At 37.0% G+C, this 19,517-nt stretch overlaps 1 protein-coding gene across 1 annotated transcript; it reads right to left on the bottom strand.

Annotated features, from left to right (window-relative positions):
• Window positions 1-215: 215 nt before the first annotated feature.
• LOC100368203 (glutamate receptor ionotropic, NMDA 2A-like) lies at window positions 216-15,711 on the bottom strand. Its single transcript, XM_006822874.2, has 11 exons — window positions 15,313-15,711; window positions 9,301-10,014; window positions 8,152-8,366; window positions 7,619-7,926; window positions 6,095-6,220; window positions 5,704-5,924; window positions 5,023-5,183; window positions 4,737-4,918; window positions 3,896-4,140; window positions 1,025-1,179; window positions 216-408 (listed from the first exon to the last, which is right to left on the bottom strand). The coding sequence occupies exons 1-11, from the start codon at window positions 15,709-15,711 to the stop codon at window positions 216-218; spliced, it is 2,919 nt and encodes a 972-aa protein (XP_006822937.1).
• Between the last annotated feature and the right edge of the window lie 3,806 nt (window positions 15,712-19,517).

Here is a 19,517-nt window from a genome sequence, read left to right as displayed (position 1 = left end):
TAAAAAATCATTGTTATTCCAAAATTTCTATTCATAATTTTACTCCCAACCTTCATTCCCTAATAATATCCCATGTCTCAGTGTGCCCCGGTCTTGTGTTAAATTTTAGCATAAATATCATTTCAATATTGAATAGTCAAATTTAATTCACAAAAACAGCGAACACGTATTGGTGGCGACAGCATCTACATCATGGGGTAAATTTAGTTCCATTTTCATAAAGATGTCTCAATTGCATCAATGGATTCTGCGGCAGTGTTCGTTATTTCTCCTATGGACTGGTAAACAACTCGGCAATCATCGGGCATGACTTCACTACTAACGATGTTTGTATCCCGATCACGTGTTGCGGCTGCCATATCATCACGCCTGCCATTGTACTGATGTTTGCTACTCCCGGAGTCGTTCCTGAAAACATGAAAAACGTCCAAATTAATATCTACACACGTACATAGTTTGATTGAGCAACAATAGTATCAAATTGGCTAAACGAAGGAAGGGCGCCATCTTCGAGTATTGACGGTATTATTGATTACAATTGCCGCCGTAGGTGGCATCCGTCGATGCGAAACTCACCTTATTAAATATTGTTTTTTTAAGTGCGTTCAACATAATTTCTAACGCCAACTCAGGAATTTTAATCCCGTTTATGTAAACGCCTTTCTAATGTTTAATGTTAAGACTGAATGAAATGTTGTTTCATCAATAAGCAGGTAGTCTGACAAGCTCCACAACAGAGCAACAGAGTGTCATGGTATATAATAGTAGTGACATCGCCCCAACATTGTGCAAGAAGTTGGGAGGCATTCCGTCACTCTCACCGCAAAGTATTTGTGCCATTTACTCTCAACAATTACTGCAAAAGTCATGCACGTATTTTTAAATTAGAAGAATTTTAGGAGGGGTTGCCTTTAAGACAAGGACCAATCGACATAAATTGAGCAGAGTTGTTCCATATATATTGACCGAGAATATCCACGCAATACAATGTTCTTACTTCCCAAATTACATTCTATATAATTACCAGTTTTCCGAATCGATTAAATTCTCCAGTTCTCGTATTCGCTTGTACGTGTCCTCTAATAAAGCATGTTTTTCCAGGCTCTTGGCGTAACATTCTTCGCAACAAGTCGGCAGACCGGGATCGTCTCTGCGTGGATACACAATTTTGGTAAACGTCTGCAAAATAATAACATATCAGTATGAAAATTAGAGATTAATATATATATATATATATATTAATAGTTAAAGCAACGTACTATGAAATGCACATGAAGAGCAACATGTACCCGTGCATATAAGCAGGTTAGGGAGTGAATTTCTCATCGGCTGGACAGACACAAATGTTTACAGACACAAGTGTTCGTTTAAATTGTAGTTCATGTCGTGACAATTATTTGTGCATATCCCTATTTTTGCTTTAGTATAACGCAATAATAGTTATTGCGGAGTCTTTTATTTCAAATAAAATACCCCGGAATTTTACCGAAAGATGATATGCACATATTAATAAAAAAAATTAATAAAACCGAACATTTCACTACGTGTTATCGATAAACCGATGGGAATAATCGACATTTCAATTAGAATGTTTTTTTTTTTAATTAACTGGAATTTATTTATCTAGCTGTTGGGTGACACCCTATCGAGTACGGCCCAGCCTGAACGAAACGACACGCTTCCGGTTTCGCTCTATTGACCGCGCTGTTCTTATCTCATGTTTTATATGAGCATAGACTTGCTTGCAGTCTGTTGCGATTCCGATGAAAAATTTATGAAAAATAAATATAAATTGCGTAAACGAGGCGTGAACGCGAAAGGCATGTGACCGCGAAATCCCAACTGGTTTCAAGTTGCCATCAGTGTAAGCGCCCTCACATTACCGGCCAGATTCGGGCTTGTTAATTTGCATATACGTCTTACGGTGGGTGGAGCAGCCGAGTCACGGATCATAACAATAAACCGGACATCTCACGTGCATGTGTTTACATGTCTGGCGCTATGTTACCACGTTGTTGACGCCAACAAAATTGTGTAAAACATCCATCCTTTCTATATTGTGTGCGGTCTTGACATAGTAAAGGCAGACGACAGGCGAAAATTGCTTAAAGCCAGCAAGAAGACCCTTGCTTGCCAGGAGATTGAAGTCGTCACGGTTATTGGCGAGATTCTTGATCCGCTGTTGCAGACAAAGGACGCCTGGCGAAGTTGTTCAAGAAAAGTGACAGCTATCGCAAAATAAAATCGACAATTTGAAAAAGTTGTATCATGAAACGAATCAAAGCGAAGGGGCAAGTGGAAACCCCCAGAAGTCTTATAAATAGCGAAGAAACCAGGTGACTGAAACGAAAAGCTATTTTCGAACAGGCGACCGGAAGTAGCGACCAAGTGCACATCGCCTGTAGTCGATACAAAAACGGAACCATTTCAAAAGTCAGTGACTTTTCGCTGCCTGTAGGAGCAGACACGAATACGTCTCGGCCATCTGAGTAGACCTCCACGACCTCTCGATGATATCCACGAAGGCTTTGGTATCCTAATACTTTTAAGGCTCGCTCCAGACATTCTCCTGATAACATTGCACGTTTTTTTGAAATTCAATCTAGAATAAAATGACATATGTGATTCGGATATGAGAAAGTAGGTAAAGTTTTCGGGATCTAAGTTTATCCATGGAGGTAGAAAAGCTTTTCTACCTCCATGGATTATCCAAGAAAGTGTGTATGGTTTTCGGAGTCCCAGTTGGTATGTTAATTAGCCTGTCTTCTGATTGGTTGAAACATATTACATGCCAATCATTACAAGCCCCACTGACACGCAAATCGCCGCAAACCAACGCCACCTGTGTTGACACAATGTTACAAGCCCGAATCTGGCCGGTAATGTGAGGGCGCTTACACTGATGGCAAGTCTGTTGGGATTTTGCGGGCACATGACTTTCGCGTTCACGCCTCGTTTACGCAATTTATATTTATTTTTCATAAATTTTTCATCGGACTCGCAACCGACTGCAAGCAAGTCTACAATGAGCATTACGTGATGTTTTCTTCGCTGTGAATTAGAAGCAATTACCGGTCATTGTTTACCGCAATTTGTCTATGTAAATACAGTTTCTATAACACACGTCAATCACATGAGTTACCGGTTTTGACAGTCTTTCATGTAAGTTGCAATTGATATATTTAATGTATTTCTAACATGGGAATACATATATCTATAGGTATGCGTAGTTTCGCACTTGAAACACTGGCGGTGCTTCGCGATCGTAATGTAAACAGAGAGCACAAAGTAACGTGAAAATAGCAACCGTGACGTTTATTGTGTGATAAAACAATCAGGATATTCGCCGAATATTGTCTGAGGTCTGGTGTACTTTCACGTATCTACATGATTAAAAACCGAAGAAGTGCTGCATTGCACTTTTATAGTGGATGAATTATTAAAAATCGTGATTAAATAGCAGTAGTACATTTTGAAATACATTAATAATAATTAACTTTATATGACGATGATAACAGAGTAAGGTTTCCCCTATCATGCCCATGGCCCTCAAGAAAATTTGCTATGAATGGTTTACCTTTAAAAACAGCATGGCTTGGAATCTATACGACATATGCCTCGCTATACGCCACCCCACTAGAAATATGTGATTGACACATTGTGACGATCTCAATAATCTGCTGAGCGTTAGAATGGGGCATAGCGTGTCAGATGACACACATTTTTCATACTACTTACAACTCAGGACATTGTTTTATGTTAGTTGATTATCAGAAGCAAACGATTGGCCGCTTTATTCAAAATAATAGTGGGACGCACTATCTTACCAATTATTGACATTTGTTACAGTATAAGAAACCTCTCTATGCGGCAGAAAACTAGTAAAATCACTTACGGCACTGATTAAGGCGATCGCCTCCTGTTGGCGGAACACTGATACAAACCATGTCTTCAAGTTCTTATAGAAGAACAGTTCAAAGAACATTAGAAACCAGCTGATAGCGATTCCACCGGCCAGAAAGAGAAAGGCGCCCGCTACCTGGCTGCTACCGAGAATGTTGTCTTCCTCACTGCGCCTCGTTCGCTTGGCGGCGCACGAATCAAGGCTGATCCATTTTTCACGGAGAATGTTCAGAAATCCTGTCACGAGAAAATGTAATTAATGAATGACGTAAGTATTCACTAGGAATGACGTGCATTAGTTGAGGCATTGCCCCAGTAGAGAGGTAACATTTTCCAGTATCCTCAATCCCTCGTGAAGAGTTGTAATCATGTGATATTGAACTGTTTTGATTGTCTGAGATGTGTTTAGGTTGACAAACTGTCAAAGGGCATGGTGTTTGTGATATGACCTGCATTTAATCCGACTTATTATTCGTAAAAAATATTACCGAGGTCTATCATTTGAGATATTGACACTAATAACCACACTTCGTGGATTTTTGGCGAATACAATTACAGTCACATTGCCAATACGCATCACGCGAGATCCGAACACATCAGCATAGCAAAGCGCATCGCGACTGTACGAATACGCACAGCTAACTACGCCACGCGGACAAATTTTGTTCGAAAATTAACATAGTAGAAAATGAGGATACATTATGTGCATTGCTTTGACTGACAGATACAGACAACGCTCACCCGTAGGACGGACCTATTAATTTTTCCACTAACTTTGGCCGTACCATTTTGACTAGTTATTTATTTGAGAAAAAATAAGCGTTGTTTCCTACCGTTATCGACATACTGGAGTAAAGCCCTGTCGATTAGCCCCCTCCACGGCGAGCTCTTGGGGAATGCTATGGCGTAGCCAGTCATGGCGAAGGCACTATCAACAGTCACTAGATTACAATCGTGTGCTTGGGTGGCCAGAAACTCGGACACCATAGCGTCATAGATAAAAACGTCGAGATCCCTGGAACAATAGAAAATAACCCGTCTATTTTTGTTATATACACAATACATTGATACTCAAGTTAAGATTTATTATCATACCTAGCTTGAAATTTATAATCTTACCCAGAGTTCAATGCTTCTATTCCTTCTGCCGCCGACTTAACTAGATATTGCTTCATGTACTGGTGCATTCTGGGATTATGATCTTCTATAAGACTTTCAGTATTTGTCGACTGAACAGTTGCAAACTTGATTCGTGGTGAGCTCTGGTGCGGATTTTGTAACTATCGAAATAATGAGATTAGGCACGTGGGTAGAATTATATTCATTAACTCAAATGTTCCGTTGCGATACCGCTCTGTTTTAGTGGAGTAAAATGACTAATCAAGTGACCGTTGAGAGCGTCATATTTCCTCCAGTCATTGCGTCCACTGTTTCAAATATCAAGGCTACAAAACAAAACTAATAAATTAACATTAACACAGAAAAAGAAAACAACCACCAATAGTACCCATTTCGATGGCCATCAATCCGTCCTATAGTTGGCTGCATGTCTGTCATGTTTTCTGGGCGTGTCTGATAATACATCAAGTGAAACTGACAAATACACTAGTGACAGACGTCATGTTAAAGCGGGAGGCTTGTCATCTGCGCACGCGCGGGAATTAAGTCACAAGCGATGATAACAACACACGCTAAGAACGCAAAGGCTCATGGATAGACGCTTGTTTGTAAACAATGACCCGCTATGGCCACCTGACGCATGCGTACGTGACGACTCCCCCGCTTTAAGGATTACTTTACCTTTGGGTCCATAAAACCATCAATAGGTAAGGTTGACTCCACTTTGATCATGTGCGCTGTCAAGTTTGCCGTGTAGAGGGCGACGAAAACGAGCGTATAAAAAGCCCATATGGAAGTCACGAACTTGCCGGTTACGCTCTTCGGCACTCTGGTTGGCAGTGAGTTGTTGGTGTTTATCGCCCAAAGCATCCACAGTGAATCACCAAAGGTAAAACTAGAAGCTGTGAAACCAATATTTTAGTAGAGTTTTGCGAAGTTTATATATATATATATATATATATATATATATATATATATATATATATATATATATATATATATATATATATATATATATATTCAAGTAAATCGTTGATTCAAATTTCGAAAATTAACTATTCAGATTACTTACCCCTCGGTTCGGTAAGCTTCCTTGCATATCCAGTTGGACTAACCCATTCGACAAAGAAAACTGCCAGAGCGGTGACAGCAAGGGCTATTATCCAAGCCATGATCCATACAAGAAAATGGAAAGGATCTGAACCAGAATAATCAGAGCAATCAATTGAAATGCAAAATACAAATACACGAACATTAAACTGACAACTGGAATCGCAAGAATGCGTGTTCGGATTTAAATTTACTTCTCAACTAGAGCACTATGTGAGACATGCGTTTGGTCATTATGTGTTGAAATACAAACACACATTGTAATTATGCTATTGACAATGGAAATACCTTCGGGCTCGGTACTTTAACCAGGAACGATAAATATATTAAGCTATTGAATGGTTTGACATAAATGCTTATAACTCGTAGCGAATCCTACTAAAATCAGACCATACTGGCTCAAGGGTATTTTTAAGTCGAAACTATAAATCTATAAACAACACAGTTTACAGTTGTATTTTACAGCGGTTGACAGCGAGAATCCATTCACTCGTATTGAGTTGTTTTACATTAAGTAGCAGTAACCATCAATCTGACTAGCACACGATTCCTAATGTGAATAACATCCCCATTGAAGCCATACAGATGCCGCTGTAACGGGTAATTATCAGGCCCGAAACTCATTAGTATCGTCTCGTGCTTCTCAGTCATCAAAGAATAATCGCCGCCGAGAGGCGAAAGGATATATATCTCTGACATACATTCTATATAGTCAGGTAGTTAAACGCCCACATGATGACCAAGTCATGTAATGATCGATTTATAAGCATCTCCCCGTAACAACCAAATCTCTAAGTGGAGCTGCATGAATCAGTCTTTCTTGCTCAACGTTGTTTTTAGATGCAACCGTACATACACTATCATCAACAATGCTACAAGAATATATTTTTGTAAAGATGCAGATCTGATTCATACCTAAAACATGGATTCTCATTCATAGATTTTTAGAGGGGTTGAATTATAAGAATGTTATAAATGCCAATGTTAAAATGTTCTTGTTTCTTTTACAATCGGCATTTTATTAAACACAACCAAGCGATTATATATTAGGTGCTATGTAGCTAGATATTAAATTGTTGACGGACTTATCACAATAATCTCGTCCAGTCAATAAACCAATCAAGACTCAATTTGATCTTTTTTGAAAAGAGAAATTAGAAGCTTGTGTAAATATGGTAATTTCAGAGGATGCATAATGCAGCTGCTTGGTCTGTTTTGGAGACAAGAAAATATGACCATGTGGTACCCGATCCGTCAAGTCTACACTGGTTTCAAGTAAAGAACCCCAACACGGCCAGAACCCCCAAATACATTATTGAAATATTGCACCCGCGTTTACAAATACCACACACTCTAAGATCATCTTAAAGTAAATTTCGTATTTGTAAATAAAATATGACAAATCTTCCTATGACGTGGATGTTTTTCTGTTAGAAAGTTGTAGCATGCTGCTAACCATGAACAATTTTGATAATAAAAATCTCACCATAGACTGCATGTAGTGGGGTCCTTCCTTTAGATTCCATCACGATTACAGACACACCACTTGTCATGAAAGGAACCGAGAAATCTAATACTTCGGTTCTTTGGGATGACATTTTCATGCCCCCTACCATCATATCCGCCTTCCCATACACCAACTCGCCGACGGCACCATTCCAACGACCGCTCTCTAAAAACCTACCGTAGCTATTCACAACGAAGAAATCAAACTCGAATATGTTGTCCAATGTCATGCTGAGTTCTTTCAGTAGATCGACAGCAAATCCCCCACAGCACCGGTCAAGAAAATCACTGCAATACAATAATACCTTATGACAGGCACTTTTACTGAAACCGGAGTAAAATCAGTGTTTTTAAATTAAACTATTTGAAAGAAGAAGATGCTCACAGTTCACGTTTCGATTCAGATTCATGCATATTCTGTTTTGATATTTACTTTTAACTGCGGGTTATACAAACACTCTAAAGTGTTACCTTAAAATATATATAGACTCAACAGTTGGATTACGTACATACCCATATGTGCCATTCATTTTTTTGCAGAGTATCCCATTATTACATCCGTCAGTGTCAAGAGACAGCGCCCTCACGAATGGAGTCTCCTCCACGGTGATTATCCTAAGTCGCTTTTGGGTTAATACTGGACTTGGTTGGTGACCTTGTCGGTTACTGTGCTGTCCTATCCACGTTATAGATTTTAGTTTTATTTTACCTTTTTTCCAAGTGCCAACCTAATAATAAGTTACATAATAATAGCAAAGCAGTTCTAAAGGTGATCACACAAATCAAAACAACAAATACGTATTTCACAAAAAGAACATTACACAAATTTAAGAGCTAGTCAAACGTAAATGTAATTTTAAACTGAACTTTTCAATAAACACAACTTTTATACAATTGCTGAAATTGCTCGATAGCGTTATGTTCAATGGCTGTAAATATGTAACACAAAATGAAATACAATTGACCGGAGTGCTGTTGTCTGTGCATTCATAGACCCTCTAGAGGTGCATTCTAGTAAATGATTATCAATACTATAAAAGACAATGTATAGAAGATTCAGTCGAGTGGTTGTGGTAGAGGAGGGGTTGCTAATTTTATTTAATATAAATTAGTAGCAACTTTTTTTTTATTAAACTTGGTGACTTGGTTGTGAGTTGGTGGTGTACACACAATTTCCGAGAACGACTGCTATTAAATAGTCATAAGATGCATACTATAACGAAGTGGCAGTGATGTAGTCATGGTTGTAGTCACGCTTCTAAACCTCAAAATGGAGTTGTTGTGCTGACCTATAGCCGCAATGTAGGTAGCGTTGCTAGTTAGCTTTTTAGCCTACGAAATTAAAGTTGTCATGACACTTTGGGCCACTGCACCTTACTCTGGGTTGGCGTATCGTTTTTTGACGAAATGCCGCGGGGCATTGCTCGCACAGTGTCTAAAACGGAGGTCAATGGCCAGTCATGACACTCACTGCTCTATTAACACCCCAAAGAACTTAGATATGTTTCATTTCAGTGGTTGTAAGAGAGAAATGATTTTTTTCTGTCGGAATGATTTTGCGCGTGCACCACCATTTTGCAATTATGTATTTATTTTTTAGAAACTCCCGTTTCCTCATATTAAGCACCCTGACTGAAGCCAGCTAAAAATGTCGTTAACTACCTGTTTCACATTGTAGGAATCATCAATGTTTACAAATGCCAATTTAGGATGCAGTAGATACCCGTCTTTATCAAATCCGTCCGCAATATCAATCACCGAGCGATTCAAATACGGTTGCAGAACATTATCCCAGGTTCGGTTAGTGTTTTTGTCGCAAGGTCCAGCGCTTAAACTACGCAGGTCGTTACCATCGTTTACGTAATCGGCAATTGCTTCTGATAATAACATTTTAGCGAATCGAGTCCTCGTCGCAGATGTATGACTAATGTGGCCTGGTCTCACGCCTATGAGACCAATTGGAATCACCCCAGTGTTGTTTGAAAATGGTTGTTCATCCAGGGCTGCTCCGCTGATGATCCATACCAACCCCTTTTTCAGTAAGCCGTTCTCTGCAGCAGAAGCCAGTACGGTTCTCGTTTGCATCGGGTTCATATGGAAAATGACGATAGAAGAGCTAAGAGCAATATGCTCCACTTGATGGGAAATATTTTTTTCAAAATCCAGGACGTCGTATACGTTGTACTTCCAATGATCACGATACTGAATAGCAAGAGCCATCTCCGCTACAAATTCCACAGAAGCGTGGTTTGGTCCGGGAACCAGAGTAAGATGGTACCAGTGAAAGTATTCAAGAAAGTTTAGTATTGCAAGACAAACGTCCCTCCCCTTTGGAAGAAGATATATCATACCTGGTGCATCTGTTCCTCCATGTTTCTATAAAAAAATCATTTACTGATTTAGAGATTTAAATTGTACACAATTTGTGCGTATTTTGGCGTACTTATCAACAAAAATTCCCAACAAATTTTTTGCCAATATAATGGACTCTAAACTGAATATAAATCTTTGAGATAATATCAAAAGGTATCAAAGTCACACATGTTTTTATTTAAAAATCACTGTGACTGAATAAGACGGGTGAGGAATGTAAAGCTGCATGTGCTTATTTTCTGTCACCAGACACCTGATCTCACTTCTGTACGTCGAGTGCTTTAAGTCCCGTATGTGTTTCTGTGACTGATTTTCTCATGTACAATTGCACATTTGCTAGTTAGTTTCCATATATTTGTCTCATGATTTTGTGTCTCTTTGGCAACGAACACTCGGTGTTTATTCGCCCTTCCAGAATTCTTGATGTAAGTTGGACTATTTCGATGTCTCTTTTAAGTGTTAGTTTGCACTATTCTGATATATATTGAATATATATAATCTAATTTTTGTTTACAAACTCAAATTGAATGTAATAATCGACAATGTTATACAACACGTATAATTTGATTAATCACAATGACACAATTGTTGAAAATAACTTATATGCATGGCAGTGTGTTTCAATTATAGCACCATTATTTGCGTGCGCATTTGTATCTGAGTGCATTTCACTATTCGTACACAGAGTCCTATGTCAGTTCATTCGACTTTATTTCTCCTAAAACAGGGAGGAGGGGGGGGGTCTTGTATCTTGACGTTGGCACTGCAAACAACATGGCATATAGCGCGAGTAATTCCGACACTTCACGGGTTTTTATGGGTAATGAATTAGTGAAGAAAGAGAGTAATTTCACTTTACCTATAAGTAGAATTTATTGATCACTTCGGTATGGCGATTATGTGCTTCGAAATTCCGTACATATCAACAAGTGCAATACCGACGAGATAACAAGATGTATACCCATAGGGGCCTGTCAACTGACGGCGAATCCACAAGAGCTAGAAGGGTGACGTCACAGCTAAATATTTTCATAATTTTAGGCAGTGATACATAGTTTAACTTTGAAAAAAAAATGACACACACATGTACATTTTCGTATCAATCATTATTATCTGAGGTTTCTCAGACCGGTGCAGGGTGTTTTAAATTGAGTCTGTATATGTTTTGTATTTTTCCGAGATGATGTTGATCATGTTATATATGACGTTCTCAAATCACAAACGTGCCAGCTCGGTCGGGTGTATGATTCACAGTTAAATTTTGAACGGCCGTTGATTTAAACCATTCTAGGAAATCTCTCTTTCCATTTAATAATATGATAAAGTACATATTCCAACCACTCTAGGCCAGTAATTGTCAATAGCTGATTTGTGTTTAATACAAATCGTCAGCTTGAATTTATTTCCTCTTCAATATTTATGTATGTGCGTATGTGATTCCAAAGGCGCAGGTGAGATGAACATGTAAAAGTATCCAACCTCGCGGAAATTGGGAAACAGGTTAAAAGTAGTAAAATTATTCAAATTTAGTTAAAAAAATATAGCCGTCTTCTTCGTTAGACATTCTCTATTTTGAGTTACAATGCGTGGACCCAGTAATGCAAAAAAAAAAAAAAAATGTTTTACAATCAATCAAATACCACCGAAATAGCTCAAATCGCTTTGGGGCCAAAGCGGTCTTTCCAAGCATCACTCACCTAATTTTAACACTTGTCAGGGGCATAAAATATTGCCCATTTTCCACTGGCTTGACCAGTAAGAATCCTGTAATTGTAGGTGTGACTTGATTTTAAAAGAGTTAAGAAGGGATGTTTTTTCATAATTGCAGGAATTATACTATCGAAAATTGGTATGCAGCGCGCCCCACGACTAGCAAACAGTATTTAAAAAGAAATTACATATTAAGAATACGTGAACGAATAGTGAAATGTACAAACGGTATATACACGTATAGGAATGTAGTGACCTTATATAAAAATCTAACGGCCTTACATAGGAATAAAATAATTACTAATGTGGAAATACATTTAATTAATTTAACACATATCCCACGTCTTACTCGTCACTAGCTTGTTTTGTTACCCTTAGGAGGCGTACCTTATCTCACTGGTTTTAAGCATAGCCCGTCATTGGTTGGATAATATTATCTTACTTGTTCCACGAATTTCTTAGGGCTATAGGTTTCACACTACATTTAAGGGCAATCTTTATTAGCTCTCGCTCTTACGGTTCCCTACCAAATCTACCAAACTGACAGATTTCAAGGAAATCAAGATCACAAAACGTTATACTTACAATTTACAAAAATGTTTAACATGAATATATTATTAGTGAAAATATGTTACGGGGTATCATACTTACCTAATATGGAAATCAAATATCCTCTTATAGGAGTGAAATGAACTAAGGTTGAAACGAAATATGCTAATATAAAAATGAAATGATCTATTAAACATCATGGTCTATATATCTTACTCGTATTGACGTCTCATATATAGTGTATACGTCATTTGTTTCGTTTGGTTCTTGTAAATTGTTTTGTCGATAGACGTCAATCGTATGTTATTGCGTTCTTGACTTCACTTTTGTTGACTAAAGTAAAGTTGTGTACGTTTTATAAAGCTTTTAAACAGTGGCGAGAAACCTACAATGGTTCAATTATAATCACAGTATACCCAGGGTATTGTTTTAGAGTCAATATTATCTTCCTCGCCCCAAAGTGTTTCCATCAGTAGTGAAGTACTATATCACAATACTGCTTAAGTACTGCCTGGGGGAGATATCATCGCATTGCCAGTGTACATATATGACATCACAATTACGTGTGTAGTCTGATTGCACTAATATGACACTAAAACAAAATAACACGAAATGAATAATTTCACAATAATGCTAAATATTGTGTTTGTACGTGTGTCAAAAAACAAAACCTCGCTAGATAGTACTTCGAATTTAACGCTGGCCGTTATGATTAAGGTAGCAATACGAGTTAGATGACAATTTTGATTGAATACCAATATATATGTATAATCCCATTCTAAATCTTTATTTACCACATATACTTTAGATAGAAAGACAGGTAGCAGGGGCGTATTCGACCATATGAGGTAATCACTTATTAAGTGTTAAGACTATTTGCCGGGTCCTGCGTTTACCAGGTAAGCCTTCCGGGAATTAAAAACAACTGATATATTTTAGTTCTATTTCATCATGTAAAAAATACAAGTAAGTGGCAATTTCTATTATAAATATCACCAACAAATACACCCCACTATATCATATGATGTAATCCATGACAATAAATTCCAATTATCTGATTGGGCAATGCAAGCTGATTAAATTTAGCCAATCTCAAAATGCTTCTGTGACAAAACATTTCTGTGACACCTTGGTTTGAAATGATGGATTCACAAATCAGTTAAAATGATTGTGTTCGTGTAATGGAGCAGCGTATATACGCGATGCACTTTCAAAATCTCCAATCTAAACTTGTTCCTCACACGCGCGTTTATTTTCCCTAAGATTCGTGGCAATTTCACACAGAATTTATAAAGGCCGAGAACTGAACTTTAACTCCATGTATTTACGAATAATATAAGCAATTCAGTAAACGTGGTTAAACGGTGTACTTGAAATAGCGACCCTGTATACAAAGGAGGTGAGGAGGTGGATGTGAGTACGTTCTCAAAATTTAAGTTTCTAATTTGTGTTTATATTACATTCAACTTTGGAATGGATATATTTTCGAGGATGTTATGACTCTACAATAAAGTTTATTTTTTATCCATGTAATAATCTTAATAAATCTTAATGAATATGATATATGATATTCTCCATGTGTCCTAAATATATTTGTGTATTTTCCAACTGTACTGGATTTGATGATAATTGCTATAATGTAATACAACGGGCAACAGAGTAAAACATTTAAACAATTCATTTTGTAAAACGATATTCCAGAGATAAGATATACTTCTTTCAACTCAGACAAGTGAATTTGTTGTATTAAAAAGAATTATAGAAAATTGTATTATCATTGTAATCAATACCAAAAGAGATATTCTCAAATCCAATTCATGTCTTATTTGTTCTTGAATCTAAATTCGTAACGTGTAGTAATGTACATGTAAATCCATTAACGGCAACGACTTAAACACTGATTAAAGGATTATGGTAATATATAATTTACAAAGTGGTAGATTAAACGTCAAATGCTTTCCCGATTGATGTGTTGAATACTGAAATGCCTCCACACACAGCGTGAGTACAGTTTTGGAAATACCCAAGGGTGCTACAATGAACGATATCATGCGTGTCACGTTCGAAGATGAATGTATTTGTCCAAAAGCAAAAGCACATGCATTTAATAACTGTTTAAGAACACTATGCTGTTATTCAGAACCGAGGAAATTCAATTCCATATGTTTAAACTCCATCCATAAACTAAACTCGCCAAAGTGAGGCCCATTGCAATTGTCATACAACATAGGCGATAATAAAAAGTGTTGAATATTTTGAATTATATGGTTGCGTTTACCTTGGTGCATGTTTTTTTCAAACGTATTAGTCACAAATTTATTTACACCTAATTCAATAAAAATATTACAAAGAGTCAATCGCATAATATGACACCTGTATTAATTCTATCGTTTTACATCGAGTTCCGTCACATTATTCGTCAAGTCATGTATATTTTCCGGTAGCTAAATTCTTTACCATGAAATCAAACAAGACATACTGTAAACATCGCAAGCCACGTGTCTGCATTCAATGTAAGCGGGTAACCCATTTGCTCAATAATATAACCTTGTTTACGGACATTGTTTGATCTCATAACATAATTCAATCGAGTAAATATGTTATACATAGTTTAGAACATATGGTTTCCATCAGAACATACTCAGCTGCATCAGTAAGGAGTAATGTACATGCCCCAAGATAGGGATGTGCCTGTGTTATTTTTTTACAGTTCAAACAAACGTAACGGCACACACACAAATCTATAATAATACTAGATAATTAACATATTGGAATGAATCATTCACTTCCCCAATTCTGCATTAGCATTATTATTACATTACAAATATGTGACGTATTTACTCGAGTTATATAACTTCGCTAAAATTATAGCTGCAAGGCCATTCAAGTAATTTACAGTAGATGTCACATTTCTCAATGCAGCAAATGCAATTTCTGATCCGGGTCAATTACCTCACGTGTATTGAGGAGCACACAACCCTAGTACGTTCTCTAATCAAGTTCTTAATATAAATAATACAACGCATACATCATTTTACGTACCTCTTGTACTAATGGAGCTGTCACGGATACCGCCGGGATATGCAGGGACTCGGCAAGCTTTGGAATATACGAAGAACCAGGAAATACCGAACCAATGTCCCACTGGCGTGTGTTCTGCTCGTCGACGGAGTATATCAAACCGCTAAGATTGTGAAGGCATATTTTGTTCTTTAAATGTTGTATAGTTTGATAAGGACTACCAGATGACAACTGTATTGGAACCATGTGCATTATAATTCCGCCTTTGTCAGTATCAACGACGTACCTTCTATGCCGACGATCAACGTACAACGTGTCTTGCGTGAGAGCGTGAATGACACCAATTCGGACGTGCGCGCCGATTTTGTCCATGAGAATGCACAGCAGAACGAGCCGGGTGATATTGAAGTTTTTATCCATGCTGTATGTTGTGACTGGCTATATGAAAATCACGTGAACTTACGTCATACTACTGCCTGATCGTATCCAGCTGTGGGTCTGTATATTACCATCTGCCTAGTAAATATATGGGTCGTCACATAAGTCAGTACGTTGAAGAAGTTATGTCGCTTGGTCTCACACAGAAAAGAAACTGAACTGATACATTAATTGTGTATTTATTTTCCTCTTTTTGTTGTTGTATATTTCAAGCGAGAAAAGATATCAATTATACGCATCAGTGGTCAGGACAAACTGAAACAAAGACACAATTCTCAGGTGACTGGAGAAATGAATTAATGGTCTAGAAGATAGTTTCCTAAATATCAACCAATGAAATGCGGCGTGAAATTAACAATCTGATACTTACTCACGCGCCTGTTCACAATAGATTAGGTAAGCTATGTCATAAGTCACGGGCAACCTGTAGGATGTGTGCTGCAACTGTGTGTTATTCGGACGAAATACTTTACTAAATCAATTTCGTGTAAAAATCATGATAGACTTAGTTGGAAGTTTTCAATTCACTCAGTGGGATATACAGAGTGAGGTTTATTGTGCCATTCAATACTGGCAATTTAATGAGTATACGTTCGATAGTTCATGCCATTTTGCGTGAAGCTATTACTTATATTTATCACGGAGACAGTTGCCTCCCCGATCTCTAATAAACCAGTAATTGTCATCATACGTCAAGTGTAATGACACATCAAGTACGGTTATGTTTTCAAATGATTACTTACCGATTGACGAGTGTTACACCTTTGGGAGAAGTGGTATACTTGCTTCAGTAGTGCGGTGACTATGGCATGCATATCTTTAAATAAGCATGGAAGACCAGAGAACACCGCCTTGATACGTGTCGTACGTCAATGCTAGGCGACACTGATGTGTGCACTATCCAAACATCTTTCCATGTATATGTCACATCATTGTTTATGTGTTTGTCATCATTAAATGTCAGTAAACATAATGAATTCTGCCCAGAAGACTTGCTGCTCGGCAATTCATTTTTGGAAATACCTTTTAACACTATATATATATTACTGTGCTTGTATGTGACATATTTGTATAGTTTGAAAAAAGCAGGTAAACTCACAGTTGTTTCGGATAAAACGGCTGACAATGGTTGTGCTGAATAGTCAGATTCCCGTGATCGTGTTCGTCTCTTTGCCGATGATGCTGTTCTCCAGTAACTGTATTACTCAAGTGCGGTCCATCAGAAAATAATGTAATTAACGTACACGTTCCAATATTATTATAAGGATACTATGAGGTGTAAAGCACTCGTAACAATTAACTAGGGACCCGCGGTCAGGAGAGTTGCGTGTTTTCAAGCATTCTAGAAATCATTAACATAATAATGAGATGCCTAATGATACTCAAACTCGTTCAATAATTCTCAATTTCAGTCTCATGACTCATTACCGCCAGAATACGACATAATGACATTTAATCATATAATCATACGGGATCCTCACTAAATGAGAACTTTAATTTGCCATCACGTGGGAGTAGGAAATAACGTCCACGTCAACATCACACAACTTACCAAGATAAAAAGAGAGTTCTAATTAGTAGTCTACCTCCGAAATATACGTAAGCAATAACAATATTATATCATTTTCTATGCTAAGTTTCTATTAATTATGTTGTTACATAACTTAAAAAAATACTATTATTTTAAGTCAAAAATCATGCACGTGGGAGAACTGGCGCAGGCATATTACGGTATTGGCACTATCCACAGTCACATTTTATCAGCGGTCGACACATTACGACACAGTAATGTATCGCAATGATTCACGGGATTGATTAGTCTGCCACCTTCGCTGACCTTAGACAATTTACTATGACGATTTATGTAGATAATAATTTCCCCGTCATTCATTTAATTTTGTTATAATACCCAATTTATTAATTTCCTGAATTAATGATAAGCTCAACATAAATTGCTGGGACTGGTGGCCATTTTTAATTTGCAAATTGCGAATTGCGATTGTCAGGGTATTTTTAACCCTGGTTTGATTTCATATAAACAAAGAAAAAAATGTAAGCTTTAACGCATCTATATCTGACTTATTTATGTTTAATTTGCTGTTTTCTTGTTCAACCACACTTGCATTCCGTTTTAAACGTTCCAAGACTTGTTAAGCTTAGTGTATTTGGCCTCTTTTCCTATTTCAAATTTCGAGAAAGGACTTACTATATGCCTCTACAAATTTGAAAAAAAAAATCCAAAAATATAATATATCTATAAATGTTTGGGCAGTGGGTTTAAAGGTTAAGAGACTATTATTTGCATACTTGTTTTCATTGTGACTAAAAAATGACTACAAAAAGATCCAGGAATGTATATAATTTTGGAATCGCCAGACTTCAAGCTTTATAAGCTACGACGTTACTCAATCAAAAAATACTTTTTCTGTAAAAAAAAAATAATTACGCATTTATGCCAGTGATAAGAAGTTTCCTTTTCATATTTCCTAGTTGTTCAATAGTCTGGTAAATTGAATGTGTCTTGTCAGTTTTATTCAACCAATACGTTTTAATAAGTAATGTGCTGAATTTAATTCCGTTTTAGTCACATTGCCCCAACTCAAACCACAATACGTTGGTAAATAATCCACGTAATAGTTTGTTAGAACTTATTCAAGTTCCTCTCATTGTCACCTTAAAGCTGTGAAAATTTGGTGTTAATCCGACAACAATAACTTTACTTTATTTTTTGTTAAAGACAAAAACTTTTTTGGAAAAAATAAACTCCGTAAAAACGTCCATGAAGTCACAGCAAAGATGTTCAAGCTTGTTTATCGGCACAATCGAGTTGTTTTCCCTTCAAGGTCTGTTTTAACATGTGTATGGGCAACCAAATGTGTAAGGCTATAGGAAACCAAAAAATAGAATAGGATAGCTATAATTCGATAAAATCGGCAGATGAGAACACTAAAATCAATGATTTTTTTGCAGAGGCTGTGTGACCTTGTGTCTCACACATTCATATGCAAATGACAAACAGAAGCGAAGACAAACCACTCATTGACAAGGGTTTGTCTGCGAGAAAGCTCCTGATAACACGTTCTAACATTGCTTTGTCTTGAGGTAATCTTTGAAACTTATAGGCACATGCATTAAACCTGTGTTGTAGATTTTGGAAAACACTACTGAGGCTGCCTTGCTTCCCTTCAGAAAATCAACATTTTAACCAACTTACATGACATTCTATGTTATGTTGACTTTATCTTATGAAATTTTATAGTGCATTTCATCAATCGTAATTTTCAACACAAATAATAGTCTCGCTACCTTAAGTCAAATGATATCTTCTGACTCATACAAAAATAGTTTCCACTGTATATTGTCTCACAATGTGGCATTTGTATTATATCTCGAATCGGACTTTCTCTTCCAGAATGATTCATCTAACGTGGGATTTATAGAAATGAATCTGTCCAAGTCATCAATAACTCTCGTAATACACATAATTACAGAGTAGTGCTGTAATGCTATGGAGAATTAAAAATGCTTGGAATGAAACCACTCTTTTTCATATTCGGGAAAAATATATCTAGATTAAGTAATCTCTGAGAAAAAACAATATATATATCTGAAGACATACATATTAATGAAATATAACCACTTGTTGATTGAAAGTGCTGAAAACAAGCGATAACAATATTCAAATGCCGAATCATAATAATTGATTTACACACAACTAATAACTCAACCGAAATATAAAATTACTAAACAACACTGCACTGTAGCAATAAACCCAATCAGAAATAGAT

This window comes from Saccoglossus kowalevskii, chromosome 8, assembly GCF_978046115.1.
Source record: "Saccoglossus kowalevskii chromosome 8, keSacKowa6.1, whole genome shotgun sequence".
Taxonomy (NCBI): Eukaryota; Metazoa; Hemichordata; class Enteropneusta; family Harrimaniidae; genus Saccoglossus; species Saccoglossus kowalevskii.
Note: the sequence above shows the minus strand (reverse complement) of the source record. Positions and strands in the feature narration are given on the sequence as shown.